At 48.2% G+C, this 27,366-nt stretch overlaps 12 protein-coding genes across 12 annotated transcripts; 5 read left to right on the top strand and 7 right to left on the bottom strand.

Moving 5' to 3' along the window:
* Nucleotides 1–720: 720 nt before the first annotated feature.
* Nucleotides 721–3,252, top strand: N7446_006367 (threonine/serine exporter family protein; the record flags this gene model as incomplete). Its single annotated transcript, XM_058515115.1, has 1 exon — nt 721–3,252. The coding sequence occupies one exon, from the start codon at nt 721–723 to the stop codon at nt 3,250–3,252; it is 2,532 nt and encodes an 843-aa protein (XP_058372293.1).
* A 442-nt stretch (nt 3,253–3,694) lies between these two features.
* N7446_006366 (asparaginase) lies at nt 3,695–4,846 on the top strand (the record flags this gene model as incomplete). Its single annotated transcript, XM_058515114.1, has 1 exon — nt 3,695–4,846. One exon carries the CDS (start codon nt 3,695–3,697, stop codon nt 4,844–4,846), a length of 1,152 nt encoding a protein of 383 aa, XP_058372292.1.
* Nucleotides 4,847–5,335: 489 nt separating this feature from the next.
* Nucleotides 5,336–6,238, bottom strand: N7446_006365 (uncharacterized protein; the record flags this gene model as incomplete). Its single annotated transcript, XM_058515113.1, has 1 exon — nt 5,336–6,238. One exon carries the CDS (start codon nt 6,236–6,238, stop codon nt 5,336–5,338), a length of 903 nt encoding a protein of 300 aa, XP_058372291.1.
* A 1,551-nt stretch (nt 6,239–7,789) lies between these two features.
* Nucleotides 7,790–8,392, bottom strand: N7446_006364 (uncharacterized protein; the record flags this gene model as incomplete). The annotated part of the gene is made up of 1 exon (XM_058515112.1): nt 7,790–8,392. The coding sequence occupies one exon, from the start codon at nt 8,390–8,392 to the stop codon at nt 7,790–7,792; it is 603 nt and encodes a 200-aa protein (XP_058372290.1).
* A 3,096-nt stretch (nt 8,393–11,488) lies between these two features.
* On the top strand, nt 11,489–11,746 carry N7446_006363 (uncharacterized protein; the record flags this gene model as incomplete). The annotated part of the gene is made up of 1 exon (XM_058515111.1): nt 11,489–11,746. One exon carries the CDS (start codon nt 11,489–11,491, stop codon nt 11,744–11,746), a length of 258 nt encoding a protein of 85 aa, XP_058372289.1.
* Nucleotides 11,747–12,236: 490 nt separating this feature from the next.
* On the bottom strand, nt 12,237–12,540 carry N7446_006362 (uncharacterized protein; the record flags this gene model as incomplete). Its single annotated transcript, XM_058515110.1, has 2 exons — nt 12,237–12,368; nt 12,397–12,540. 2 exons carry the CDS (start codon nt 12,538–12,540, stop codon nt 12,237–12,239), a joined length of 276 nt encoding a protein of 91 aa, XP_058372288.1.
* Nucleotides 12,541–12,851: 311 nt separating this feature from the next.
* Nucleotides 12,852–14,270, bottom strand: N7446_006361 (uncharacterized protein; the record flags this gene model as incomplete). The annotated part of the gene is made up of 2 exons (XM_058515109.1): nt 12,852–12,905; nt 12,969–14,270. The coding sequence occupies 2 exons, from the start codon at nt 14,268–14,270 to the stop codon at nt 12,852–12,854; spliced, it is 1,356 nt and encodes a 451-aa protein (XP_058372287.1).
* A 508-nt stretch (nt 14,271–14,778) lies between these two features.
* N7446_006360 (NAD(P)-dependent alcohol dehydrogenase) lies at nt 14,779–15,879 on the bottom strand (the record flags this gene model as incomplete). The annotated part of the gene is made up of 3 exons (XM_058515108.1): nt 14,779–15,061; nt 15,114–15,543; nt 15,597–15,879. The coding sequence occupies 3 exons, from the start codon at nt 15,877–15,879 to the stop codon at nt 14,779–14,781; spliced, it is 996 nt and encodes a 331-aa protein (XP_058372286.1).
* A 154-nt stretch (nt 15,880–16,033) lies between these two features.
* N7446_006359 (uncharacterized protein) lies at nt 16,034–16,216 on the top strand (the record flags this gene model as incomplete). Its single annotated transcript, XM_058515107.1, has 1 exon — nt 16,034–16,216. One exon carries the CDS (start codon nt 16,034–16,036, stop codon nt 16,214–16,216), a length of 183 nt encoding a protein of 60 aa, XP_058372285.1.
* Nucleotides 16,217–21,086: 4,870 nt separating this feature from the next.
* Nucleotides 21,087–22,604, top strand: N7446_006358 (alpha-L-arabinofuranosidase B; the record flags this gene model as incomplete). The annotated part of the gene is made up of 1 exon (XM_058515106.1): nt 21,087–22,604. One exon carries the CDS (start codon nt 21,087–21,089, stop codon nt 22,602–22,604), a length of 1,518 nt encoding a protein of 505 aa, XP_058372284.1.
* A 1,054-nt stretch (nt 22,605–23,658) lies between these two features.
* N7446_006357 (sterol desaturase family protein) lies at nt 23,659–24,717 on the bottom strand (the record flags this gene model as incomplete). The annotated part of the gene is made up of 1 exon (XM_058515105.1): nt 23,659–24,717. One exon carries the CDS (start codon nt 24,715–24,717, stop codon nt 23,659–23,661), a length of 1,059 nt encoding a protein of 352 aa, XP_058372283.1.
* Nucleotides 24,718–25,293: 576 nt separating this feature from the next.
* Nucleotides 25,294–27,226, bottom strand: N7446_006356 (arylsulfotransferase family protein; the record flags this gene model as incomplete). The annotated part of the gene is made up of 2 exons (XM_058515104.1): nt 26,669–27,226; nt 25,294–26,604 (listed from the first exon to the last, which is right to left on the bottom strand). Exons 1-2 carry the CDS (start codon nt 27,158–27,160, stop codon nt 25,294–25,296), a joined length of 1,803 nt encoding a protein of 600 aa, XP_058372282.1. The 5' UTR covers nt 27,161–27,226.
* Nucleotides 27,227–27,366: the final 140 nt, after the last annotated feature.

Here is a 27,366-nt window from a genome sequence, read left to right as displayed (position 1 = left end):
GGGGTGTGCATTGTGCAAGATAAGGCAAGATGATGAAAAGAGAGAGAAACAAGGCAGGTAAACTTTAGCGCTGAATGATTCTTTTTTTTTATTATCCTGGTACTCCTGCTTATCCAGGGAACTACGAACCAGCGCGGATAGCCCGGCGACAACAGGATCGCCACCATGACCCACCTCTCCTAGCTGATGTACAGATGGTACGTAGTCGAGTCTAGATTTATTCTCCGTATCAGAGAAGGGGTGACACAGCGTTTAGGGACAGCTCATCGGCTAGGAAGAAGCTATTAAGTTGTATATAGTGGGTTTATAGTGTGGGCAATTAGGGTTTGCAAAGTTACAGTAGCGAGAGAAAAAGAACAAATAGAAAGGCAGAATGGTGTCATGCATTTCCCTTATCATTGACATCTTGTTCGATCGGTGATCAAAGCTCAGTCGATCTACATCTAGACTTAAAAGGAGGCATTTAGTTCAGTTAGTTCCTAGGAAATTAGTTCCTCGGCAGTTAGTGTAGTAAATTTCTTATACTTCTATCGCCGCTTCGAGATCGCTGGTTCCGTGGTTCATTTGTTTTTACTTTGGCTCTAGACCGGATTTTGTTCTCTCTGCTATTTTCTTATTTTCTCTCTCTTTCTCTTCTTGTCTTCACCTTCTATCACTTTTATCACTTTTATCCTTTGGCCATTCGTTAGTGCCTTGCATAGAGGCTTGCAGCCCACCTTCATGTCGGGCATCACCAACCCGCACCCGAGTCCGAATGAAGAATATGCCGAATATCCCCTCCCAGTTATTGAACTCCCCAATCCTGGGGACCGCCACAGCCTCGCACGAGAGACTACCGCCGACGCCCAGCAATATGATGCAGCGCTCGAGCCCGACAGTCGAATCCGATCGCCTCGGGTGCGCTTTCGCTCAATGAGCCTGAGGCGAAATGAATCGCGCGGTGCTATCGATGCTTCTGACCTGTCGCGCCCGTTGTTGCCGCCCGCAGACCTCAACGAAGTGCCGCTGTCCGGAACCATCACCCCGCCCGCCCCCACACATTCCAGGAACGGCTCTGGCCTCGCCAACGTGCGCACGCCAGATGAGGCCCAGTCTGAGAAACATGACTTTGCGACCGATATGGATCGCACGAGTTCCGCCAAGAACCGGTTCAAAGCTGCTGGTCAGCTTCTCCGTCAGAAAACCGTGCGTTTGACCGAACGCCTCGGTCGGCCTCCGGATGAGGGCGAGGCGCTTAACGCGTCATACATTCCTGACGATTTCGATACCGGCATCCCGCTCGAGGAACTCCAAGCCCGCCGCGCTCGGCATGATGCGGACAGAGCACGCGCGTTGGAGAACGGCGAGGAGCTGCATGAGCCGCCCGCCAGTGCGGAGGCTCATCGGCTGGTCCGCAGCATGACCATGGTCCAGGATCAACTGCGCAAACGCAAGGCTCGTGGCGCGTACCAGCGGTCGGGTCAGACCACTCCTGAAGGGTTGATCAGAGATTTTGCCCAGCGCCGTCGGTCCAGTGGATTCGGCGGTGGTAGCGGCATTCTCTCGCAGCTGCTGAAGCTCCAAGCTACAACGACCGGCAGCTACTCTCGCCCTGAGAGTGTGATTACCGATGACTCCGATAGCGATACTCAGGTGTCCTCTGGCACGACCACGCCGAAGAAGGGCTCCCGCTCTCCAACTATCACTCCGTCTATGCCCACATCAGGCTCCGCTACACCGCGCAAGGAGAAGCTGAAGTGGTACAAGAAACCCGCGCATCGTTCCACCTCTTCGCTAGTCAACGCCTCGATGAACTTGAGCACTGCCAGCTTGCCCGCTGTCGCTGATGTCACGCCCGGCGGGAAACGCAGAAAGTCTAAGCGCAAGACTCGTCTGGAAGACGAAATCCGTGTCACGGTACATATTGCAGAGATTATTGCGCGACAACGCTATATCATGCAACTGTGCCGTGCGCTCATGCGATACGGCGCGCCGACTCATCGTCTCGAAGAGTACATGCAGATGACCGCCCGCGTCCTGGAGGTATCAGGCCAGTTTCTGTATCTCCCCGGGTGTATGATCATGTCCTTTGACGACCCAACCACACGCACAGCCGAGGTCAAACTCGTGCGTATGGTACAGGGTGTTGATCTCGGACGACTGGCCGATACTCACAATGTTTACAAGAACGTTGTTCACGATCTGATTGGCGTCGAAGAGGCCACCCATGAACTGGATGAGATCATGCAGCGCAAGCCCCGGTTTAACAAGTGGATCTTAGTTCTGATGTACGGCCTGGCCAGTTCCACTGTTGGGCCGTTCGCTTTCAGTGCGCGGCCGATTGACATGCCTATCATTTTCTGTCTGGGGTGTTTGGTCGGGCTGATGCAGCACGTCCTGGCACCGAAATCTACATTGTATTCCAACGTCTTCGAGGTCACTGCTGCGGTGCTCACCTCATTCCTGGCGCGTGCGTTCGGCAGCATAAAGGTTACGCGAAATGGGCAATCCGAGGAGCTTTTCTGTTTCTCGGCTATGGCTCAGTCGTCGATCGCTTTGATCTTGCCTGGTTTCATGGTTTTGTGTAGCAGTCTGGAACTGCAATCTCACCAGATGATCGCTGGATCGATCCGCATGGTGTATGCCATTATCTACTCTCTTTTCTTGGGTTACGGTATTACTGTCGGAACCACAATATACGGGTTGATGGATGGAAATGCAACCTCCTCGTCAACATGTTCTGGCCTCGATGTCTACGGGTCTACATATCTACGCCAATTCCCATTCGTGGCCATCTACGCTGTCTTCCTCGCCATTGTGAATCACGGCAAGTGGAAGCAGATGCCAGTCATGGTCTTTATTGCTGTCTCCGGATATATCGCCAACTACTTCAGCACCACCAAGCTCGGCTCCCAGTCAGAGGTCGCCAACACAGTTGGTGCATTCACAATTGGTGTCCTGGGCAACCTGTACAGTCGAGTCTGGCACGGCCACGCTGCTACTGCCATTCTCCCTGGCATATTCGTGCTAGTGCCCTCTGGTCTCGCATCTAGTGGATCCTTAATCGCGGGTATCAAATACGCCGACGAGGTCCGACAGAATCTTCAAAACAATGGCACGAGCTCATCCGCCAGTGTTCTTTCTGAAACATCAGTGGCCAGTCTTGGATTTGGCATGATCCAAGTCGCCATCGGCATTACAGTCGGACTCTTCATCGCCGCCTTGGTCGTCTATCCGTATGGCAAGAAGCGCACCGGCTTGTTCAGCTTCTAATCATCTGTTTGCATTTCGGACATACTTCTGTTGTACATCTTTGATTTCTACTTTTATTATTTTTTATTACATCTCTGGTTTTCAGCGTTTTTCAGCGGTTGGGATTTACTTCGGTGCATTGCAAAAATTTAGAGGGGGAGTCATTGAGCGATTTAGACTTATACGATCTACATACTGGCGTCTACACAATGTCACATACACATACACATCATATTTACATTCACATTCGCATTTACTCCGACGCCACTATCTCTCCATCTTCAACTGTAAGCCGCCACAAACCCGCCTCTCCCGCCTCCTGCCTCCCGCCTCCTGTCGGAACTTGCCGACCATGACACATCGGCACAGAAATCGCCAGTACGCAAAAGAATCCAATAAAAAGGTTAAGAAACTCACCTAAACAATCACATACTATCATCCACCACCACCAACCCAAAAAGATATGCGCCGCCCCCTCCAGAAAGACACAATAACCAAAAACACAATAACCTCCACCCGAGGCGGCGTTGTCGAAAACAGCCACAGCGTCCACGCAGCAATAACAAATACAAAAGGCGACCTCCTCTACTATGTCGGCGATCCCCATCGCCTAACCCTAGCCCGCTCAGCAGCAAAACCAGCACAGGCACTCGCAATCGTCGAAACAGGCGCAGTCGACAAATTCAAGCTCGACGAAGGCGATCTAGCGTTCATGTGTGCATCGAATAACAGCGAAGAACGACATATCGCTCGTGCGCGCTCTATGCTTCACAAGATCGGTGCCGGAGAACTGGATCTTCGATGTGGGGGTCATATCCCTCTTTCTGATTCTGTCCATCGAGATTGGATCAAGAGGGATTTTGTGCCGGGGCCAGTTTGTAGTAATTGTTCTGGCAAGCATGTTGGTATGATTGCCGGTGCGAAGGTTTTGGCTGGTGATGATGGGGATGGGGATGGAGTGGAGGGGTATCATCTCCCGACACATCCTATCCAGCTCCATGTTCGTCGTGTTGTTGATGAAGTCTGTGGTCTTGGGCTTGGTGATGGCCCTGGTGATGATACTCGCGATGAATCAGTCTGGGGCCTTGACGGCTGTAATCTCCCTGCCCCAGCCTTCGAACTCCACTATCTAGCACGTATGAACGCTACATTCGCCGCTGCAGCTGATATCATGGCTACCAACCCTTCTACCTTCATGGGTACGAGAACAGAAGCCATGAGTCGGGTTTTCAATGCTATGTGGCGCCATCCCGGCCTTGTCGGTGGTGAAAGTCGTTTTTGTACATTGCTCATGGAGGCGTATGGGGGTTTGCTCATTGGGAAGCTTGGCGCGGATGGGTGTTATGGGATCGGAGTGAGGGAGTGTGCGGCGACGAGGAAGCTGGGGGTTGAGGGGCCGCTGGGGATTTCGGTTAAGATTGAGGATGGGAACGTTAGCGTTCTTTACTGTGCTGTTGTGGAGGTCTTGGCGCAGTTGGGTATTGGTATTGGGGCAGATGGGGATGGAGATGGGGTTCCGGGGATTTTGGAGAGGTTTCATTATCAGAGGATCTTTAATACTGTTGGTGTTGAGACTGGGGTTTTAGCGCCTTGTTTTCAGGTGAGGGCGGTTTGAGTCCGAGGGTTTATAGACTTGACTTCATATGTAACGGAGCTTATTTAAGTTAAGAGTTAGTCTATTGAGCGGTAATTAGACGCTGCCTCTGTATTGATATATGCGTATATATGTAACTGATGAATTTCACCATGCGCCTTTGTTAAGTCAGGCTCTAGAGCGGTCTACGCCATTAGCAGTCACTCTCTACGACTCCTGCCGATCAGGGGAGTGGCTGGTTGTATGCTCTTTGTTGATATCAACCCATCTCCTGTGTCAGACTGCCATCGTGCCATCCCCATTTCAATATGTATAAGTAGTACCAATTAGGAAGGACTTGGCGTATTTATGTATATCTATGCAAAAAATGAGATATATTTTCAATCAATGGGGTTTGGCGAAGACTAGTCATAGCCTAGTATGATGGGACCTCATGCGGCATAGTCTTCTCTAGATTGTCAAGCTACTCGCAAGAAACTGGAAGGGAGCCTCTGAAGTACAGTACAGTAGCTAGGTCGACCACTGACCCTTGTTCTCCTCGATCCAGGCTTTGAAGTCCTTCATCCCAGGGTAGAGCTGGCGGCATGCAGCCACATCACCTCCATACCCTTCACTCTCAAACCAACGGAACATATCGCCCACCGTACCCTTCAAAAGGAACTTGACTGTTGAAGCCACGGGGCAAGGAGCCAAGGGCATAGAGAATCCCACGGCAGCCTTAAACATGGTCTCGGCCTCTGTTTGGGTTAGCTCATCGCCCACCAATGTCAAAGCAACATTGCGGTATTCGTGGGGACGCATGAAGCTGTAGGCCGCAACCCGACCAATATCCCGAGTCGACACGAACTGCAGCTTCTTGTCCCCCATTTGCTCCCACATGCGGGCGAATCCCTTCCCATGGATATCGGTAGTGAGATTCTCAAAGAACGTCACCGGCCGTAGGATCGTGTAAGTCATCTTTTGTGGGCTGGCCGTGGCCCTCTCCACCAAGTGATTCTCAATGCGGTACTTGGCAGCAAAGTTTTTAACTTTGGTAGGATTGATGGGAGACTTCTCGGGGCCACCACGGTCACCTGATGAATAGACGAAGTGGCGCACGCCATGAGCAACTGCCGCGTCGACGATGGCCATGCCTTGCTGCTCCTCTGCGTCCGAGTTAACCTGCACGCTGTACACACCCCACACAGGGCTGACTTTTTGGAAAATGGCCTCGGGCTGGGCCATGTCTCCATCCACGACGGACACGTTGAAATTCGCTCCAAGCTTCAGCGCCCGTGTGCTGGCGACGTCTCGCGTTACCGCGATGATGTTGAACCCGGCCGTGTCAGGGCTTGAGAGGAGGCTCTGGATGAGAGCGCCGCCTTGCTTGCCGGTGGCGCCAGTGACTAGAACAGTCTTGCGCGGGGCAGACATCCTCAAATTTCAAAGATAAACAACGAAGAGTGTTATGAGTTTTGCTGTCTCGGGAGGTCGCAGAAGTACTGCAACTGAAGGGATTGAGGAAAGCGTAATACAGTATGGGACATAAATTGGCTGAACTTATCGGCTCAGGGAATTAATTTACTTTTTCCTGAAAACGTGGGGGACGGCTCGATTGAAGGCTTTAACCGCTATAATGTATTGATGCGGCTATTGCGTTAGATCAAGACTTATTTAGACGATAATAACTTAGTGCTTATGCCACGTCGGTCCAAACAGTCTAAAAATACTCTCCTAGAATGAGTAGGGGGCTATTAGCTTTAGCGCTTCACCATTCTTGGCCCGCGGACTCAGACCCACCCTAAAGCCAGCCATACCATCTAAGCCACACGCTACATTCGAGCACATTTCCCCCGTTTCTCAATGTACCGAGACTCCAGAACAGTAAGTAAGAATTATGGTTTGGTTAGTAAAGCTGCAGGCTTTTTCGGAAGTCTTCATCAACATCGCCGATGTGCCCCAGTGTCAGCACATCGCTTCGAACCAAGGGGCTTCGCGAGAAACGTATGGAAAACTAGTGAGACTTCGCACCACTGCACGTCGCGAAAAACTATTGCTGTTGTGTATCGAGCAGTAGATGTGTTGGCTTTCAAAGATATGCTTTTTCTTGAATACTTGGGGACCTGACCCTCGACGCCCCGAGGCTTGATCAAACTCCGATATAAGGGGTGAGCAGAGAACCGCGAAACGCTTAACGATACTGTTTCCTTCTGCCATCCATCCTGGATACTGGAATTAATAAGAACTAAGAAAGAAAGATTGGTGGTCATTTAATAGTAGTTTTCGAATCCAGCTCAGTGGGAAACCTCAGACCTGCGGGGATCTTAGATTCTTATATTTAAGCATCTTAGAAGACTTTGTCCATGCGGTTTCCGATTACATTACTTTGTTCTGCTATAGGGAGATTCATCTAGTTACGTGCGCGGCAAAATAATACAAATGGCTTAGTTGGAATTCCTTTCATATTACTTTTGTTCCGCAAAAAGATCAAAGTTGCGGATGCTTCAAATATCCCTGTTTTGCGTAAATATCCGACTGATGCAGAGGTATTGTGCTTTCTGAGGAGCAGCTCGACTGTCTCCTCAATGGTCGACTAGCCCAAAGAGCCTGAATCGAAACCCTTGACTTTCGATAGATCCCCAGCAGGTTGACATTTTATCATTATCAGCTGGTTGTTACATTGAGTAACCGACTCAGTATAAGATTATATAGCTGAGGTGGAAATATGGGTGCTACAGTGCGGAGTAAAGTGTGGCGTGATCGCAATCCCCATTCCCGAATAAGAAACTTCTCCAATTATTTATTGCCTCTGCATTTGCATAACAGCACGGGGAAACCCACTTGTAGGACAAAACCCATACCAAGGCATGAGAAGAAGACAGTAGAAAATAAACAACAATCCTTCCACATATCTTGTCAATCTAACTTGTGTTCCCATATCTTTTGTCGTCACCAACCTCCTAGCAAGCAAGCATGTGTTGTAGATTATTGCTCAGTCGAAATCAAGGTAATAGTAAAGTTGTTTTTACCATCGTCTTCATGCTTAAGCTGCTTCTTCGGCCAGCCTTCCTGATCCAGAACCACAACTTTCTGCTTGTCATTGTCCCATTTGAAATAGATCGACCCGGTGACAACATATACACCCGTCTTCTTATCCCGAACATACAAGGCGGTTGTCACCAGTGTACCATCCCGGGGCACAGTACCGGCAATCGCGTATTTGTCCGACATGTCTGACCATACTGTAACGTCGCCAATGTTGGCGAGTTTCAAAAGAAGGGAATATTGGCCCTTTTCTCCACCGGTAGCATCTTTAAACCGGACGCCAACGACAGAAGTAGTGCCTTTGAGGACTTGATAACACTGCACTGATTTGTCCTCTGGCAGGTTGGACTGGTCGCTGGTCAATTCTTTCGAATCGGTATAGTCTTGGTGATTCCACACAAGTAGCTTCGTTCCATCTCCGAGTTTGCAGGAGCGGTAGCTAGTCCCTAATTTCTGATGCTCGACCTCGACAGGTTTGGCGGTTTTCGCGAAGGTGTCGTAGTTTGCCTTGCTGTAGAAATCAACTGTACTAGCAGCCACCATTTTGTTGAAGTGTTCGGGTTCACTCTGACAGGATTATATTAAGAGATTAGATGATAATATTCTTGACGTTGAACAGAGAAGTAGTAAAAGATGAGGAGGATGAGACTGATAGACAGAGGGACAGCTTAAAATATATAGCCCGTGGATTATTAGCGGACAAGCGCGGAATGGGTACATCAATGTATTCGTACTCTTCTACATCATTTATCTCCAAAAGAGCTGATACCTGTTTTGAATGATACAGTAGTATTTAATCGAAAGTACGAAAGTACATCTTAAAGTCTAGCCTTCTTCTAATGCTACAGAGGCCATCTATTTCCATTGTCAATTTCTGTCACGGCTTGGTTACAGCTTCGGTGGGGAACAGGGCCACCAAGCGGAGAGGCGGACACAAGACACGCAAGAGAGGCAACAGTATGGATTGACCGGATGTCACAATGTAACATAGACCTCAGCGAATTATCCACATCATTCTGCATGCAGCGCTATGAAGAACTCATTTTATCAAGGTGAAATCTCTTGTTCGAGCCCGGGAATAATTATTTTGAGTTTAGCCCAGGTCTTGGCAAGTGCCGCGGGACCGGGCCGCAGCGGCCCGCAGCTCGTTAGGTCTGACGACTAGTAATTTACAGTACACGACCCGCGTGCAGTTGCATCACCTCCGGGGTTGATTATCATTAAGTTAAGCGAGCCAGTCATTGAGACATGTCCAATTATCCAAATGTTTCTCGTTCAATGCCTCTGACAACCATGGATGTCTCTTATGTTAAATCCCTCTTTGTTCGCAATATTTCACAGATCTGAACAGCGAGTCAGTTTTACGTATCATCTATTGAGACAGGTATGCGACATATCAAATCGATAGGACACTGAAAAGAGGATTTTTAGATAGACGAGTCGGGATATATACAATAATTTTGTAAAGATATGCTGACTCTAAAATGAATCCCATTTTGCTGATAGTATAAATATTTCGTTCCGTTCGATGGTATATCAAATCAAGAAAGATAGTTGCCACAAAGCCTCGCGGTGCTGGGTCTCTTCAGTTTAATAGCTTCAGCCCTATACAATACACACTGTACTAATCATCAATTGTCAGTCCGCTGAGCTGCCAAAAGCATCAAATCTGTACTTAGAGTAACTAGTGTCAAATACAATTGAAGGGATTACACAGATCCCTAGATTGTACCTTCATAAGCCGTGGATACGCCGGTCTAAGTGCAATGTTTTCCAGATAGTGCTATCTAGGAGCTAACCTTCCATATCTCTATCCATTCAAGAATCCGCAGAGCTCAAACTGATTTCCGAAGGCAGGTCAGATCTCTTGAGAATTACTGGTTATTGAATCAGCATAAACCCACAATTGAGTATGGTTGGATGGATGTAAACTCCGTAGGACAAAATTCGAAAACCTGTATCCACTTACTAAGGGCTCATCCTTACACTTTCCTGTTTTACAGTGTTACGCAGAGTGACGTATAATCTAACATATTTTGGCATGCCAACTGCTATAAAGTATACAATTTTGCATCGTACACAAAAGGTTATTGCGAAAATATTGGATTAGAGATCAAAATGGTACTTATTTGCCCGCAACTCGTTGACAATGAAATCTTTCTGAGTCCCACAAATTTGCATTCTGCTGGTGGAATGTGTCAGGTCTAGGCTATGGCCATCTATGTAACCGTGGGGTATGAAATTGATCTAGACCACACGTTCAGTAGCGGGGCTGTCCAATCTTAATGTATTACGTATTTATTAATTCGTCATAATAGTCGGTTTTGGTATACGAATGGTTGAAATGTACTTCAAGATATGTCAGTAGTAGGTAGAGCCCACAACATTTGGCATGTAGCCGACGGCCATCTTATGAAGTTAAAAATCCGCTTTAGTCCTGTCATTGAATGTCTTGAACAGCGCCTCGGCGAATGCCATACCCACCCGGACCGGAGAAGCCCTGCCCCCTTCACAGATGTTCCGGAAATATGGTTACAGCACCCTAATGCGTCCTTAAGAGCTTAGCAGCAACGCATGCCAGGTGCGGACGATGGCTTCCAAACTCTGTCACCGTAAGAAATTTATGTTACTTTATTTATTCGCCAGTGTATATTTTGAGCTTTCTGAGTGCCCATCCATTTTATGTGAGCGGGTAGTATTCTCATATTGAGAACCGGGTCAAGGGCTCCCAGGTCCTCAAGTCATCATCACGCTAGATATTATGCGCCATTAACAGTCCCTTGCATCATAGTAATCTAAAGTGGAAACCGGAATTGCTCGACTAGGTGTCCACCCCACAATTCATACACTAGTCAGAAAATGGAAGCAGCACTTCCAAGTAGCTAATGGTAGTTCCAGCTCATATCTAGTTACATAAGGCTTGCTTTATTGGCTCTATTCATCGGAAACGGGTCCTCTCGCAGCCTAATCGAGCTGGAAACACATTGCTCGTATCATCTGCCTTACCGGGTCTCTTTAGTTCTTAGCCTGTTTACTTTACGTTTCTCTATTGAAAAAAATACACTATAATGCGAATACGAGCCATAATTTGGAGTCAATGGAAGAAGGGCTCCCATACCTTAGAGGAAGCTCCAAAGCCATCTTCTTCACGGATTGCGAGGAACTATTACATTGGAAGACTGTAACAGATTCATGCTTCAGCTTTTTTTCTTCGCCCCTTATCGCACTTCCTTTGATTCTTAGAAATGGCGTACTGATGTGGTATCTAGGCAACGATTACTTGGTATTTGCTCAACCCCATCATCCGTTTCCTTTAGCTCACCATATCTGGAGGTGAACAATTTCGGCTTCGGAGTCTGGGAACGGCGTATGCTCGATTTAGAAGCCTTGAGAGGGATAGTGAGCGTGACGTTCAGGTAAGCCTTAGATATAGGCAAACATATTCTATCATGCTACAGGGACGCATTTCAGGCCATGCTTGACAGTGCGCGAGTCCCGTTAGATGATTGTCTTCATGTTACCCAGGACAATATTCGACTCGATCCGCACTTTGTCGGCTTCTATCACTGGGCGTTTCTGACTTATCTGCTGCGTCAGAACCTGTCAAGTCGGCCAAGGGAATGTATACCTACCTTGAGAATGGGCAAAGATACTGGACGTCACCGGCGGGGCTGCTGTCTCGCTATCGGCTACGGTGTGGACCGTGTCAAACAGGCAATTGTTTCGCAGCTTGACCAAGTGGAATACTGCTACCTAGAATTCTTGCCAAATGCCCCAGCGATTCAGCTTGCAGATCTCCTAGTCGAGTCGACGGGAGGGAAGCTGTCTCGGGCCTGCATTCTTGGATCCGGTGACATACTACCTCTCCCTTCTTTGCATTCCTTGCGTGAGGTATGAGCTAGCGAGGAGAGCCATGTAGGTTCTGAAGCTGTGGAAGCTGCAATGAAGCTTTGTCAACAATACTTTGCGAACAAACGGCCAGACTCATGCCGGACTATTTCATTTCTAGAAATGGTTCCTGGCATGGTTGCACCTTGAGGAATCTGGGCTTTGGTAGATTTCAAACTGAGGAAGACTCCATTTGAATCAATTTTACCTACTAATGTCTACTACGTCTTAGTGTGAGACCCGTACCACGGCATTAGGGATAAAGAAGACCTAGAAGCATATGTGGCTCGACTTAAGCAAGAGCGGGACGATGAATTTCCACCGGCTCGGCCCGAAAACCTTCGTGCATTTTTCATACATGCCTGGTATGAGGAAGGCGTACCTGATATCCAGCTTGTTGGCAATTGTTTTGCCGCAGGATATAGGACTATTTCCAGTCTACTCGTTAACGATCGTGTGGTAACTAACCAGGTGTGGGCGCTGATCAAACGTGCAACAGTCACACAGACTTGGAAATAATGGGAGTGGTATCGCAGTGCTTGAGATAACTCTCTTCCAACCGTTGCTGAAGGTCTTTGGCCAAGGATCGGGGAGTGATAGCCCTTCGGCTGGTTGACCGGGTCGGCGCATGCTGGATGTAAGTAGCCTGGTTTCCACACAATGCGCATGATCTCGCAGCGAATCAGACAGAGCGTCATCTCAGTGGCTTCTTCACGCTCGGTGGGCGGCACAGTCATGTCAGCCGTAAGACCACTGTCGTTGATGTTTAGAGACAACCAAGTATCGAGCATGGACACGTGCATGATGTGCTCACACCCGTGATATTGGGAGGATCGGATATCCAGCACACAGATATGCCACCAAAGACGCCGCCGCATCTTGGCCTTCAGTGGCAGGAGGCCAAATGCGTCGCCATCCCTGTGCAATTGAGTAAGTTCAAGTGCAGGGTATCTCCTCTTGTTACTTTCGTGCAATATTGTCATCACCCCAATCTCTAATAGCCTCAGTGCATCGTGAAACTTCCGAGCCCGACTGACTATATCTTCTATATTACAGGTAAAACATATGTCTATCTTTTCTATACTTATATATAAACCATGCACAGCACAAAGGCTTAAGAACTGCACGAAAACACTCCCCCAACGGTACCCTCGTCATATGACTTAATCTATCATGGGTAAGTATTTGCGCAACTAGAACAACAATATCGGAGTGTTTTGGTCAAACTTACAATATCGACAATGCTCGAGTATGTTCCAGCACCTAGAACAATCAGGCCAATGAGCAGGATGCAGACGTTGATCACGCTGAACAATATGGTCTTGCTGATGGAGGAGTCGTCACTGCGAATGAACATGAACCACATGATAGCCGGGAAATAGAATGTGAAACCGGATATAAAGAGCGACGAGATAAGGGACAGGAGATCATTGAAGAATGGAATGACCTCTGCAACGACAAATTCAAGGATTGTAAGAGTTGTGATGACAGCGAGCCAGGTAATCCACCCCATCTTAGTGTTGACGAAGCGAATATTGGAGTTCTTGAACATTCGGCCGTGGACTAGCCGACCCAACACTACAGTGTTGATAGAACCGCTAATGAAGATGACCGGGAGGGCGATTCCAAACGCAATTCGGCTGAGTAGGCTCCCGGCAGACAGCAGGGCGGGGCTCTGCACGTCCTGGCCGACAAAGGCATACACTAATGCGCCAGTCACAGTGTATATAAAGATCTCAGTCAGACCAAGGGCCCAGACAGACTTCGGAAAGTCAGTAGGGGTATGCATTTCATCCATGAAAGAGAATTGGCACAGGGCGAAACTGTAGGCGAAAATAATGTTGGAGAGGGCGATGAATGCTTCTGAGAAGGTAATGCCTTCCTTTGGCCAAGCTGACCAATTGACAGCTGTGAGGCCAGGAGAATGAGCGGCCTCCACCCCAGTTCCTATAATGGTGATCCCGATAGCGATGATAATGGAGGCAAAATCGATGTATCCGAGAATAGCCATATCAGAGAAACTCGGTGGCACGGCAAATAGCAGCAAAATGATGGCAGACACGAAGCCGAAAATCACAGTACAAATGTTGCTCCCTGTGATATTCACAAATGCGATTGATCCTGTTAGACAGTGTGATCCAGCAGACAATAACAGCTCCAAGCATAGCATTATGTATATAATTTCATATCCCCATCGGCCGAACATTTGCCTGCCTGCCTCGGGGTAGTCCGTGATGTGCGGGAACTTGACTTTGACCTGGCCGATGATGTAGCTAGTGTAGACGGCGACGAGACCAAGACCCACGCAGCAGATAACACCCGCCACCATGCCAAGAGTCGCGAACGTAGAAGGGATCGAGAGAGATCCTAGTGCGACGGCCTCCACGATCAGGACGATTGTGAGGCGCTTCCATCCTAGTTTATTGAATTTTTGGACACCACTTTCATAGATCTGCTGCTCCTGGTCACTCAATTTGGCCAGACCATCGTCGCCCAGGAACATCTGATTTGCATTTTTCTTGATCGTTGACATTGAATCTTGGTTAGTGGGTGTCGAACAGCCAAGTTGTATAAAGTAATTAGGGAGCGGCGAAGAAGTGTGCGCAAAAAGAGGAGCGTTGCCAAAGATTGCAGAAAACTGAATAAGAACACGGACACGGCCCGAAGATAATCAAGTTTTTAGAAAATATGGGGCTCGGCAAGAACAACTGTTCCGAATCTCGGTGTGCCGAATGTTCCCTTATAGTACACAAAGACGTCCAGAAATACCCAGCGCCTTCCAATAACATTTACCCGGTTGAGATTTTCCGCTGCAAATTTTGCCCCACTGCCATCATGCAATCTGTACTTAGGACTAATGCATATAAGTTCATGAACGAGTGTCTATGTTCCCTCTTGTAGATTTCGTGAAGTACATGGCTGTTTGGCCGTTTGAACATTCTATCTGATATTCATACCTTTATAAAACTATTAACTCCGTCATATGCTAACCGCCGCATTAGAAGTTCATTTAATCAACATCAAAACACACAGAGATTGCTCTACTGGCGAACCAGGACACCGCGGTATCTCATCTTGCCGTCGCGGAGAGTCTGCATGGCATCCTCGACACCATCCTTGGTCATGGGGAAGGTCATGGTGGTGGGCTTGATCTTGTGGTCAGCGGCAAACTGAACCAGAGAGCGGAGGCTGTTGCGAGAAGCAACCAGGGAACCCTGGATGCGAACACCCTTGATGTTCAAGAACAGCATAGGGACAGGCGAGTGAGTGAAGTCGACAGTGAGAGGGTAGATAGATCCATGGATGTCCATGAGAGGAATGAGACTGTGTGAATGTTAGCTTCGACTCTTTGTTGTGTCATTTCGCTGAAACATACGAAGGATAGTCAACGCAAGCACTTCCGCAGAGCAGGAGGTGGTTGACAGGCTTGAAATCAGGCATGTCCTGACCAGCACGGAAGACGTGGTACTCGGAGGCTCCGAAGCCAAAGGCTTCTTCGCGCTTAGCCTCTGAGGAGGAGAGCACGACAACCTGGCATCCCATTGCGGATGCCAGCTTGATAGCCAGATGTCCGAGACCGCCAATACCCATAACAGCGACACGGTCAGTGGGCTTGATGCCGTACTCAGTTAGGACAGTCCAGACAGTCGCACCAGCACACATCAAAGGCGCAGCATCGGCGTTGTCATATCCATCGGGGATAGGCACAACGCAGCCTGCATCCCAGACGACACCCTCGCCGAAAGAGCCAAGATCATGGTCGTGTGTGCCGTACTCCTTCTTATTCTCGCAGTATTGGTCCCAGCCTGGTATATTGATTAGCTGTGCGCTTTTAAATCCGTTGAATGAGAATTCATACCGGTCAAACACTTTTGACAGGTGCCACACACGTAGTGGGTGTATCCAAATCCAACTCGAGCTCCAACCTTGACGTTTGTGACGCCGGGGCCGATCTGGCGGACAACACCAACACCCTCGTGGCCTAGTACCTGGCCGGAGGTGAGGAAGTGCTCATCCGTGCCGCAGAGACCGGAGTGTGTGGTTTCAATGTAGACTTCGTTGTGCTGCAAGGTGCGTGTGGTCTTGTCGGCCACGATCTTGCCCTCTTTGGAGCCGCGGAAGACCTCGAATGTGACGCTCATTGTGGTATATGATAACACTTAATGTGGATTTTTGAAGATTTTAATGTATGAGAGATAAGTTGAAATAAATATAGACTAGAAAATGCAACGGCAAAGCTCCCTTTTCAATCCACCACCTACTGGCAGCTTGGACATTTTTTCACGATTTATCATCATGTTCCTGGGCCGTCTTTCCGTCAAGGTCAGAAACAGGATGGCCAATGGAAAGGTTTGTAAGGCTTTGGGGGTGGATCAAATCATCAAAAAACCCATTAAAGTTGTTCTAGAGAATTCTGCAGCACGACGGGAGGATCGGCCCAAGATCATCATCGAGCTTGATCCATTCCAAAGCCGATAGTTCCGGGCATTTTTATGTCGAACTAACCGCAGAGGGAATACCTCCGTTGAATAAGTATCCACCGAACCGAGCGGTAAGGAGCTCACGGTACAATTGATCCTCCGAGTCAATGCTTGTCGGCGACTTTCTGGTCGGGGCTACCTCGGTTTAAACGGGCTCTCGATTTGAAATGTGGGCTTGTTTGTTTCATATGTCCTCAATATTTCTACAGTACAATACTGTAGCATCATGCAACTGATAGTGATCTGTGGTTGATTTTCTTTTTTTTTTTTTTTTTTTTTTTTTTTTTGTCGGTGGCGGTCTTAGTAACGCACTCTTTTGATGGCGACCGTTGCGCTAAACTCTATTTCTCAACTTCACGGCACATCTTTAAGACATTCATTTAGAAATCTCTGATTAATGTATGATAGTGGTCAATGGTTGTGGATATAGAACTTCGTGTTGCTCGATAATTGTCAATCGTCAATTACATCACAGCCTACTCCATCGAAGGCCACGGTTTGCTACAGAAATTGATTTGGTCGGGATAACGAATATCTAAAATATAGTAGATGAATACTTAAGGGAGAGAGACAGTGAGCTCGGTGATAAGAGACATTATGTATATCAAAGAACGTGCTAGACATCCAGGAAACAATGGTCGGATTTGAGCTCCATGCGCCCGGGTTTTCACGGAGGATTGACCTTACTTACTCTTCGTCCTTCGAACTCACAATGTTCCACGGGTAATGTAGGAGAACGTACATGTAAAGGCAATCTCTCCACAACAGGTGGTATGATATATGGGAAATAAGATCCACACTCAATCTAATTTAGTCGCTTTCAAAAAAGCGGGTTTCTGTGCCTAGGGCCAACTAGTGACCGGTGCCATTCTTTTCCTTGTTTACTTTCACCCTTTTGGGGCATAGTACAGCAGGGGCTTGTTTCTCCTACGATACTTGTTTGACTAGTGCAATTTTCTGTTTAGAGATTGCCGATGTATGCTCAGCCGGCTATTTCGACTGTCAGAACTAAATCTACAAATTCAAATAGGTCCATCAAACTCAGCCCTACGCAGAATTATTAAACAAGGATGATTATACTATGTGAAAGGCTCGCCCTATTGTTCTGCTTTTCTTAGGCAATTTTACTCGAATTATATTCTTCGAGGTGCCATTTTATGTCTTTACTAGAGTTTTCATTGGATATGTGACGATCTCTTGCCAATCCAATCATGGCTTAGTGACGCTATGCTGCAACATTGCCGTTACCCTGATCCAAATGTTTTCTGCGGTATGCACCAGTACCCCCCGGCCCGTACTTATGAGCCAAATACAACTCCAAGGGGCCATGCTTGTTTCATATCTTATTTATATTAGCGTACGCTATTTGGAAATTCCTTCCGACCCAGCTAGTCTCCATTCACTTTTGTAAGTCTCTTACCGCCAAGTCTGAAAATGTTTTCCACCGCATAATGACTAATAAAGGTGTTTGACGCAATGGCCTAGATAGTTTAATTTATTGGCATAAGATAACAGGAACAGAACAAAACAGAAGTAATTTTTTAAAACTAGATACCAATATTTTTTGCAAAATGCCGTGTTGGTGAGTGAGCATACTAACAAGATTATGCATTGCAAAAATATATATCTGCCTCGGTAGCAAACCACCACTACCAACCTGTGGTTTTTTTAAGAAAACTCACAGACGACACTTGATTTGCGCCTGCAAATAACCAGGGGCAAAAAAAAAAAAAAAAAAAAAACGAAAGAGACAGAAGAAACCAAAACAACACTAAATAAGGCGTGAAAGATATTAGTCTAGAAGACAAAAACACGAAAAAAATGGTTTCCCTGGGAATCGAACCCAGAACCTTTCCGGAACACTTGCTTGAAGCAATTGTTAACGGAAAATCATAACCGCTAGACCAGGAAACCAGTTGATGTAAGATGTCGTCATCTATGGCATTATAAGCCAGGAAAAAAATACTGCAAAACTAAGTAAGCTATCCTTGGATCCGGCATACAACCCCAAACCATATTTTCTCAGTCGCTATCGCCATGGCCTCGAAAGTTGTTTGCACGAGTGAGTTTATCGAATTTTATTGAGATGCTAAGTAAGACAAATAATATCGCTATTGAGACGTTCCAGCCCAGCCCAACTGGCTGACACGATTTGCTGCATGTTCGTAGGCTGAGCAATGATAATCTCCACAAGAATATGTGAATATGTACCCCTGTGTTCCACCATTTACTGCTTCTTTACTCCTCGGAATACCCATGATCCTCATGAGCAGACTTTAGGTCAGCATGTTCTAAGGATCTTAAATATGACCTCAACGTAAGATCTCATGGGCCCTGCTCTCACTCAGAGGTGCTTGGTGAGAGAAAGGGAATGTGAACCCAATTAGGAAATAGGCAGCACCGTCAACACCAGCACCACATTCACTATTTATACCGACCTCTTCCCTTCTCTTCCTCTTTTCTTTCTTCCCTTCTTCCCCACCCTAACCCCCAATCATCTAAATTCATTTGATAGATGGACACCCCTCCACCAGGGCCATGCCGTCCAACAGGGCGCTGCCGTCCGGCCTTAAATGAGATTATCGGCATATCATCTAGATTCACAAGATGGATGAACAAACCCTCCACTAGGACCATGCCGTCTAACAGGGCGTTGCCCTCCGGCCTCGAATGAGACCATCGGCCACATCGAGCCTGTAAGACACCCAGCCTTCAAATATAAACTATATCAAGACTAATTCGTGACATTTACAGAGTCGCTGCTGACGTTGGCGAACGCTTCGTTGGTGAACATGCAGAGATTCCTGCCCCCGGCGTTGGGCGAGAGTCAATCGATTTGTTTACCTTGACCATTATATCGATCCCACTGTTCGTCAGAACAAAATCACTCTTTCTAAATTTCTATTATTGGCATGAAACAGTTTTTCATGTAAAGCAAGGGTTCACCTCACCGTATTGAAGCTATGTCCTTCGCTCGCCTTCCACGGTGTTTGGTCTTGTGAAGTGCGAGTCGCTGGAGGAAGGTAGGAGGAATCTGGGTCCTTGCATTACATAGGGAACACTATTTTTGAACATAATCAATTATGACATCACCTAAAGAGCAGAGCGCATATTAGGACGTATTTTACACCTAATCTACAGGTGCCGCGGTTCCTATAGTCCGCGGCCCGTGGAGAACCAAAATGGAGAAAGAAGAGGTTAACGTCCAACATATTCAGTGCCTACTTACTTACTACACAGAATAAAATGGTATGGTATATTCAAGGAACCAAAACTGTATATAATCTGGACGAGGCTTGGCTGAGAACGCGTAGGGTAGTAAGAATGACAGCTATCGGATGCGAAAAATCAAGTAATAACGGGTAGTGTCTTCTTCTTCAATCGGGGTTCTGAAACCATCCAAATAAGGTTTTGGTGCTATCGAGACCAAATCAACCCTAGAGAAGAGCGTTTCGATGCTGTCGCTTACGGTGCCTATTTGCCTGGAAATGAGGACGACCTGGTTCCGCCTGGAGCGGCCCGTCCCGACTTATTCTGATCCGAACTCGCAGTTGAAGGAACCAAGGCACACTTGCTGCATATGAGCATTTTCTAACAGATTGGAAATATTTCCGAGGTAGACCCGGGGATCACCGGAGTATTAGGGACAGAGATCGAACCGTACTGAGAAAAGGATGCAGAACGCAGATCAGATGATTAGATTTCACCGACAGCCCCTGGATCGGAACTTGTTTAAGACCAAAAAGAGGCTGTGTCCTCAGCCCGACGGCCTTTTCCAGTGCGTCATTTAACTGTGCTGATGAAGACCTTTCATCCGGGGCCCCGCATCCCCCTCACATTAACCCCTCGAGGGCGTAAGATTCCCTGCAAATAAAGTTCACAAGCGGCCTACTCTGGCGCCACTTCCTACGTTGGCTAGGCTTGTTTGCTTCTAGTCTAGCAATAGATATGTGATGTTCAAATCCGTTGGTTGGTTACTTCGGTTAATTGTCCCCAGTATGAAATGGGAAAAAGCCCGGTGGCACAATATGCTTGATTAGCCCCTGACGAGTATACTTGTGCTGTAAAGGCTTTGCAGAAAGTTTAGATAGTTTTCTTATTAAGAAAATTATTGGAAGCAAATTGAACGAATTAGAAAGATGAGGGCTCCAAGTAGAACCAAAAATAGCAAAAAAAAAAAAAGAATTTCTTGGTGGATTTATAAAGCTTGATAAAGCTTCATAATTCCAAGGAGTGGGGAAGAGAAACACTGAATTTGGGCTTGGCCCTTTAAGTTGACCTAGTATGCTCACGTCGACTAGTCACAGTGATCGGCTAATTTGCTTTTGGATCGTTCTCGTGGCCGGATAAATTTGATTTCACAATTTTTGGCAGATCCTGATTTAGTTAGACGGACGTTGTTTTTCTTTCCTTTGATCCTTGTGAGAAGCAGCCTTATGTGTGTCACATGGCCCGGTTTGTGCAACGCTGCAGAACGACATCTCGATTTCGACAGGGGGAACGGGACCACTCCGAATGCACCCCGCATAATGGTATGCAGGACAAGTATAATTTGATCAAAAAGCATAGTTTCTAATATGTGGAATTAACCGAGCCTGTAAAGACTAAAATGTGCCCATCGTGTCTCATATTAATGTACACTGATATAGTTATTGGAGGAGAATTCCGGCCACTCTACTAGCGTTGTGCCGCTCTCAATTTACGGACATCTTCACAGATTAAAAAAGCATTATAAATAGGGAGGCTAGGAACTGCAGCCCTTAGACGCGCCTCTTCTACTTCGTGGCTGTCTGAGTATCTCGTCGCCGGTTCTGAACACTCACGGGAGTGCCTATCTCACTGTTATCTAATAAAAAAAGGGATCAAAGATGTTCTCCCAACTAAAGCTCGAGCGTGCCTGGGTACTTGTCTTAGGACTACTTGCCCGAGGCTCACTTGCCGCTGGGCCCTGTGATATATACTCCTCCGGTGGCACGCCCTGTATCGCCGCACACAGCACCACTCGTGCCCTATACAGCGCCTTCACCGGCCCACTCTACCAGGTGAAGCGTGGCTCTGATGGTGTCACGGCTGATATAGCACCTCTTTCCGCTGGCGGTGTCGCGAACGCCGCCGCACAAGACTCCTTCTGCTCCGGGACGACCTGCCTCATCACGATCATTTATGACCAGTCCGGCCGCGGTAATCACCTCACTCAGGCGCCACCTGGTGGCTTCAGTGGCCCGGAGGCCAATGGCTACGACAATCTGGCCAGCGCAATTGGTGCACCGGTCACGCTGAACGGTAAGAAGGCGTACGGCGTCTTCATCTCGCCCGGCACCGGCTACCGTAACAACGCTGTAAGTGGCTCAGCTACAGGCGATGCAGCGGAGGGCATGTACGCGGTCCTTGATGGAACCCACTACAATGGTGGCTGCTGCTTCGACTACGGCAATGCCGAGACCAATAGTCTTGATACTGGAAATGGCCACATGGAGGCTATTTACTATGGTGATAGCACTTCCTGGGGCTCTGGTGCTGGCAGCGGTCCTTGGATCATGGCCGATCTTGAGAACGGTCTGTTCTCCGGTATCAGCTCTGGCAACAACGCCGGTGACCCGTCGCTCTCCTACCGGTTCGTCAATGCGTTCCTTAAGGGCGGAGCAAATAAGTGGGCAATCAAGGGCGGCAACGCTGCGTCCGGCTCGCTATCAACGTACTATAGCGGCGTTCGCCCCACTGCGTCTGGCTACAACCCGATGAGCAAAGAAGGTGCTATCATTCTTGGAATTGGCGGGGACAACAGTGTCAGTGCCCAGGGCACTTTCTACGAGGGCGTGATGACCTCCGGATATCCATCTGATGCCACCGAGAACTCGGTGCAGGCTAATGTTGTAGCGGCCAAATACGCTGTCACCTCACTGACCAGCGGTCCGGCACTGACCGTTGGCTCCTCAATCTCGCTGCGCGCAACGACCTCTGGCTACACAACCCACTACATCGCACACACCGGCTCTACGGTTAACACTCAGGTTGTTTCGTCATCCAGCACCACCGCTCTTAAGCAGCAGGCTAGCTGGACAGTTCGGACCGGCCTTGGTAATAGCGCTTGCTTCTCTTTCGAGTCGGTCGACACTCCCGGTAGCTTCATACGGCACTCGGACTTTGTATTCTACCTCAATGCCAATGACGGCACAAAGCAGTTCCACGAAGACGCTACGTTCTGCCCGCAAACCGGCCTCAACGGCCAGGGTAACTCGGTCAGATCCTGGAACTACCCCACCCGCTATTTCCGTCACTACAACAACGTGCTCTACGCTGCGAACAACGGCGGTGTCCACACTTTCGACTCTGCCACGTCGTTCAACGATGACGTGAGCTTTGTGGTTAGCAGCGGCTTTGCTTGAACTCTGGTTCACTTACCAGACATGTTGCGGAAGGGAGCCTTCCTCTCTTCCTACTTCATCCTGTGAAATTAGTATTTAAGGATATTTGATAATTTGCCAGGGCTGCGCAAGCCACCGTGAGGCTCTATTTGTTAGATATCAGGCCTCATTAGTAGCTTAACATAGTGCAAATCAATTTATACATAGGTCTATGAAACCGAATAAAAGTAGATAATATCAAGTTGAGCTGTTATGTTTTAGACTCGGCCCGTATTTGAGGCTTCTATCTGAGGACACTTGATAGGTCATTTCCCCTTATAAGTTAGAGATTGATGCCGAAGATTGACTGCACTAGTTCACCGCCAGTTAGACCTCTTACACTTGGCACTGTAAAGTTGATATGGAGAAGGCCTACCGTAGATGTAACACCAGATCTTGATTGAAATGACAAAAGAAACAAGAGAAAAAGCAACCAAACACACAAATAAATCCAGCACCATCGAAACCAGCCTGCAATACAGTACTCAAACACAAACAATGCCTGGATTATCAAAATGTGAAGTAACACATGTTCGGTTTGCCTCATTATGGTACAGGCAATGTTAAGGCCGGAAATGTTTTCATCGACCGAAATAATGATGCCTGGATCATAGATTTTGGAGGTGGGTATACTAAAGTCCGTGTTACAAAGGATCGGATGGAGATGTTGGAGGGCGATCAAAAGGGTCTTGCAAACATCAAAGCGCTTCTTTATCCCACTGAAGTCTCATCAAAGAAAAGAGGCATGGAGGAAGATAAAAAGGGACCCAGAGAAACTGGTCATAGGGATTTATTCCGCATGGTAGGAGGGTTGCCAGCGACAATGTTTGGATTCAGTAGCTTGAGAGAGAATGTGACATGTGGCCCTGAGTTACCAGTCTTCACATTACAGCCGAGGCATTCAATCACTCTGTGTACCCATCTGTCAGAATTCTTGCCATGGCATCTATCTAGCCAGACCGCGTAGGATCAGCCATCAATGGGGGAACTTGTTGAATTCGTCTATCTCAAGAACCTACCACGCCACCTCCCACATTCAAAGAAGAGGCATGGTGACACGATTCTCGTAATCAACATTATCTTTAACGCTTTCGATGCGCTCATGACAGGTCCCAAACATCCGATCCCAAAGACGAGTCTGCTTGCCATAATTGTGACTCTTCCTCCAACCATAGCGATGGTGGAGATCATGATCTTCAATGACCAGTTCTGCATCAAACAACTCCAACAGCCAATTCACAGTAGAAGGAGCACCGCCATGAAGCCGGAGACCACTATGCCCAATAAACTCCGAGAAGGCAATATATTGGAAGCAGATCCACCATTCGTAGAATCCCATAGGCAAACCAAGAATCTTCAGAGTACTATACGCCATGAGCGGGATACCCGTTATATCCATGAACTCTTGCTCGTGGTCGGCATAGGCAGAGAGTAAGGGGTTAGGGTGTTTTGTCAAATGGTGTCGACGGTGGAACTTCCACAAGGGTCCCACAGAATGCATCATACGGTGATACCAGTAGAACCAGAAGTCGACGGTGATGCTGTAGAGGCCTATCTCCAAGGGAAGCCATTTCCATTGCAGTGATGCTGGTGCCTCACCCTGTTGATAGGTAAGAAAGATGGCCATGACCATGCGGAGACTGGAGGTTGAAATGAGTTCCCGTATAACCTTTCCAACACCCACGTCAGGTATTTCATCTCGTGGATGTTTGTCGCCATCCAAGAAGCCGTAGACTTGGCCAAGGCGGCGCATAATGTGCATTTCATGGATACCGTTCAACTTGAAAAAGCTGGAATATAGGGCGAAGGCGCCAATGAGGCTCAGGTTTCGGCCGGTGTAGGTCGTGTAGATATGATGAAGGACGAGTGGGATCATAGCGTGGAGTAGAATCCACAGGTGAACCGTCCATTCCCGTATAGCTGGGATTTTATCTTTCTTCGAGAAAACGGGGACTTCATTATCGAGATCGATGAGATGCAGTCCAAGGAGTTCGATCATCCAGTGCCAGAAGCTCCATTGGGATCGGTCATGGCGCCAGGTAGACACCATGGAGTCTGCGGGATTTCGCTTGGTGGTGATCGTCTGGGTAGACATTTTGATCATAAGTCAAGGTTCATCTGAGTGCTATACAGTATGTTACACGCAGAGATGGAAGTTCTTATATACCGTATGCTAGCAAAAGTTTTATACCCGACTCTTACATGTGAAGTCATGATCGCCAGCGCACGAACGCCTAGGCGGACGACAATTTAAAACTCTATTGCTGTAGAAAATCAACAAAGCCTGTTCGGGCTTTAGAATCTCGCCTAGAGAATGTTGGGGATGCTGGTCTCTTCTGATGTGGAGGATCGTCTGGACTTGTGATTAAGCCGTCTGCCTCGGTTGCCGGATATCTACTTCATCTATGCGGGGAATATTCCTACTTATTGGATGAGCATGACTTTCACGGAACTTATTCATTATCCGTCGGGTAATAATGCTGCTGTGTGGCGATCAAGGAAATTGAAAGGCTGAACACTTGATGGATAATATGTTTACATTTCCTAGACAAGAGAGGGAAAGCATAAGGACAATGCTTTCAATACACTGTAATAGGAAAGCGTATTTCCAACAATATATACCACGAGTATATGCAAAATGCCAGTGGGGGGTATCCAGGACGCCAGCGTCCTACAATGGCAGACGATTATGTTCATCTTCATCCTCCTTATATGCAACCAACTGATAAGGACCAATAGAGCGAGATACACCGCGAAAACGACGGTGGACAGCGAAATAAACACCACAAACAAGACATCCAAGCGCCACAATCACAATAGTCCACGTGGCCCACGAATAACCAGAAGACCTCGAAGAACTTCCAGCTGCCGAAGCAGGCAACCTTTGAAGCAATCCCGTCACACCAAGGCTATCACCATTTGCATGGATAGCGCGCAAGCGGAAGAAAGAAACCACCTCAGGAATCAGTGGAATCTCAGTCTCAAACCCAGACCGAGTAACCTCGTCGACGGCGCTGAATGTCATATTCGACAAGCTTCCGCCATCCCATGCCTCGACGCGCCACGCAGCTACCTCCGTCGCACCATTCCAGCTAACGAAGACACTGTCCGGGGTGAGCGTAGCGTCAGGTGTTGATGTAGGATGACCGATCCAGTCGAATTTGAAAACGCGGTAGGAGACTACCCGGCCGAAGGTGAAGAAAGCCGAGGCGCCGAAGTGCACATTGCATACTACCTCGCCCTCAGGTGAGAACTCGGTGTATGCAGCCGAGTGACCCCAGCCCACGAGGACGTTGCCGGTATCGAGCAGTTGCAGGTTTCCCTGAGAAACGGACATCATGTCCTGCGGGTGATCGTAGGATTGTGCGAGTGTCGCCTGCTGCGCGTTCATATCCAGGTCGATGATCATTCCGCGGCTCACTGCGGAGGGGTCGTCATTGGTATAGGCGGCATTATCGAAAAGACTGAGGCGGTTAGGGCCCCGCCAGCGGGCATCGTGCTGCCAAGCGAAATCGGTGGCGGCTCCGTCGGAAGCATCGGTGAAGTCGTTCTTCTTTCCTCCCAAGGACCAGGAAACTTCGCCGGTGGTTCCGTCTATGCAGGCGATGGTATGGAGGTGCCGCATCGATACCAGGTACCGGCCCTGGTCGTCCTTGTCCACGCTGTTGATATGGCAGTAGTCGTATCCTGAGGTGCGTCCAGTACCGGTGTCTCCAATTGGGTCGTAACTATCGCTTGGGGAGTAATAGTCGGATGCGCGCCACTGGAACAGAAGTTCTCCTGTTTCAAGGTCGACTTCCTGGAACACTCCGTCGTATATCCATCCCAGCTCGGGGCCACCAACAGATCGCAGGTCCGCCACGATAGGGTCGTAAATCATCAGAAGTGCGGTGTCGTTGGCGGTGATATGGAACTCGTGTAGATCGCCGTCATACATGCCGACGGGTGATACAACATATCTTTGGGTATAGGTAGAATCAAGCTACATACCAAGAGAAGGTTAGTATATTGAGCTGCTGGCGAGCCAATTCCAATGTCTGTCCTACCATGTACCACAATCCCCGGCCATAGTTGTCATCTGTATCACCTTGCCAGTAGGTAAGGAAATCCTCGCCCTTGTACCGCTGTACTTTGAAGTCCTGTGTCGTACCCCAATTCCATTTTGTCCAAACAAGTTCACCAGCAGAATCCAGAATCATAGGACCAGGATGGGCGACTGAATCGCCGCGAGGCGCAAGGAAGGTATATCTCGGATCGCATTGCGCACCAGGCGGGGAAATTTCAACAATTGGCGATTCCTGGTCGAAAGAAACGTAGTTCCGGTTCGGACCTAGCCCTTGAGCACCTAGGTCATACCAACTCAACCCGGCGCGGAAGCGCAATCTAAGAAGTTGTGGGACGGCAAATATATAGAAGAAAATTGCGCCTCCCAGGACAGCAACAAGCAGGGCGATCCATCGGATAGGAAGATAATTCAGGCGATTACCGCGGAGCCAGGAGCTCATGCGACGCAGGCCAGAAGAATTCCGCAAGAACATTGGCGCATCGCGGACGAAACAAGGGATATCGAGGGGAGAAACGGGCAAGGGGGATATAAAGCGGACATCATTATTACTCCCGCTTGAACGGGTCAACGTTCACTCTCTGCCCAGAGACTCCCTGCTGGGTACTCTTGGCTGCACGGACAGTGGAAACTCGGGAGTGGACGCGTATGTTGATTCGGTAGGTGACGGCATTCCCATAG

The sequence above is a fragment of the Penicillium canescens genome, assembly GCF_028828765.1.
Source record: "Penicillium canescens strain IBT 15451 chromosome Unknown utg000004l_segment0_segment0, whole genome shotgun sequence".
NCBI lineage: Eukaryota > Fungi > Ascomycota > Eurotiomycetes > Eurotiales > Aspergillaceae > Penicillium > Penicillium canescens.
The sequence above is the reverse complement of the archived record's forward strand: the minus strand, read 5'-3'. Positions and strand labels throughout refer to the sequence as shown.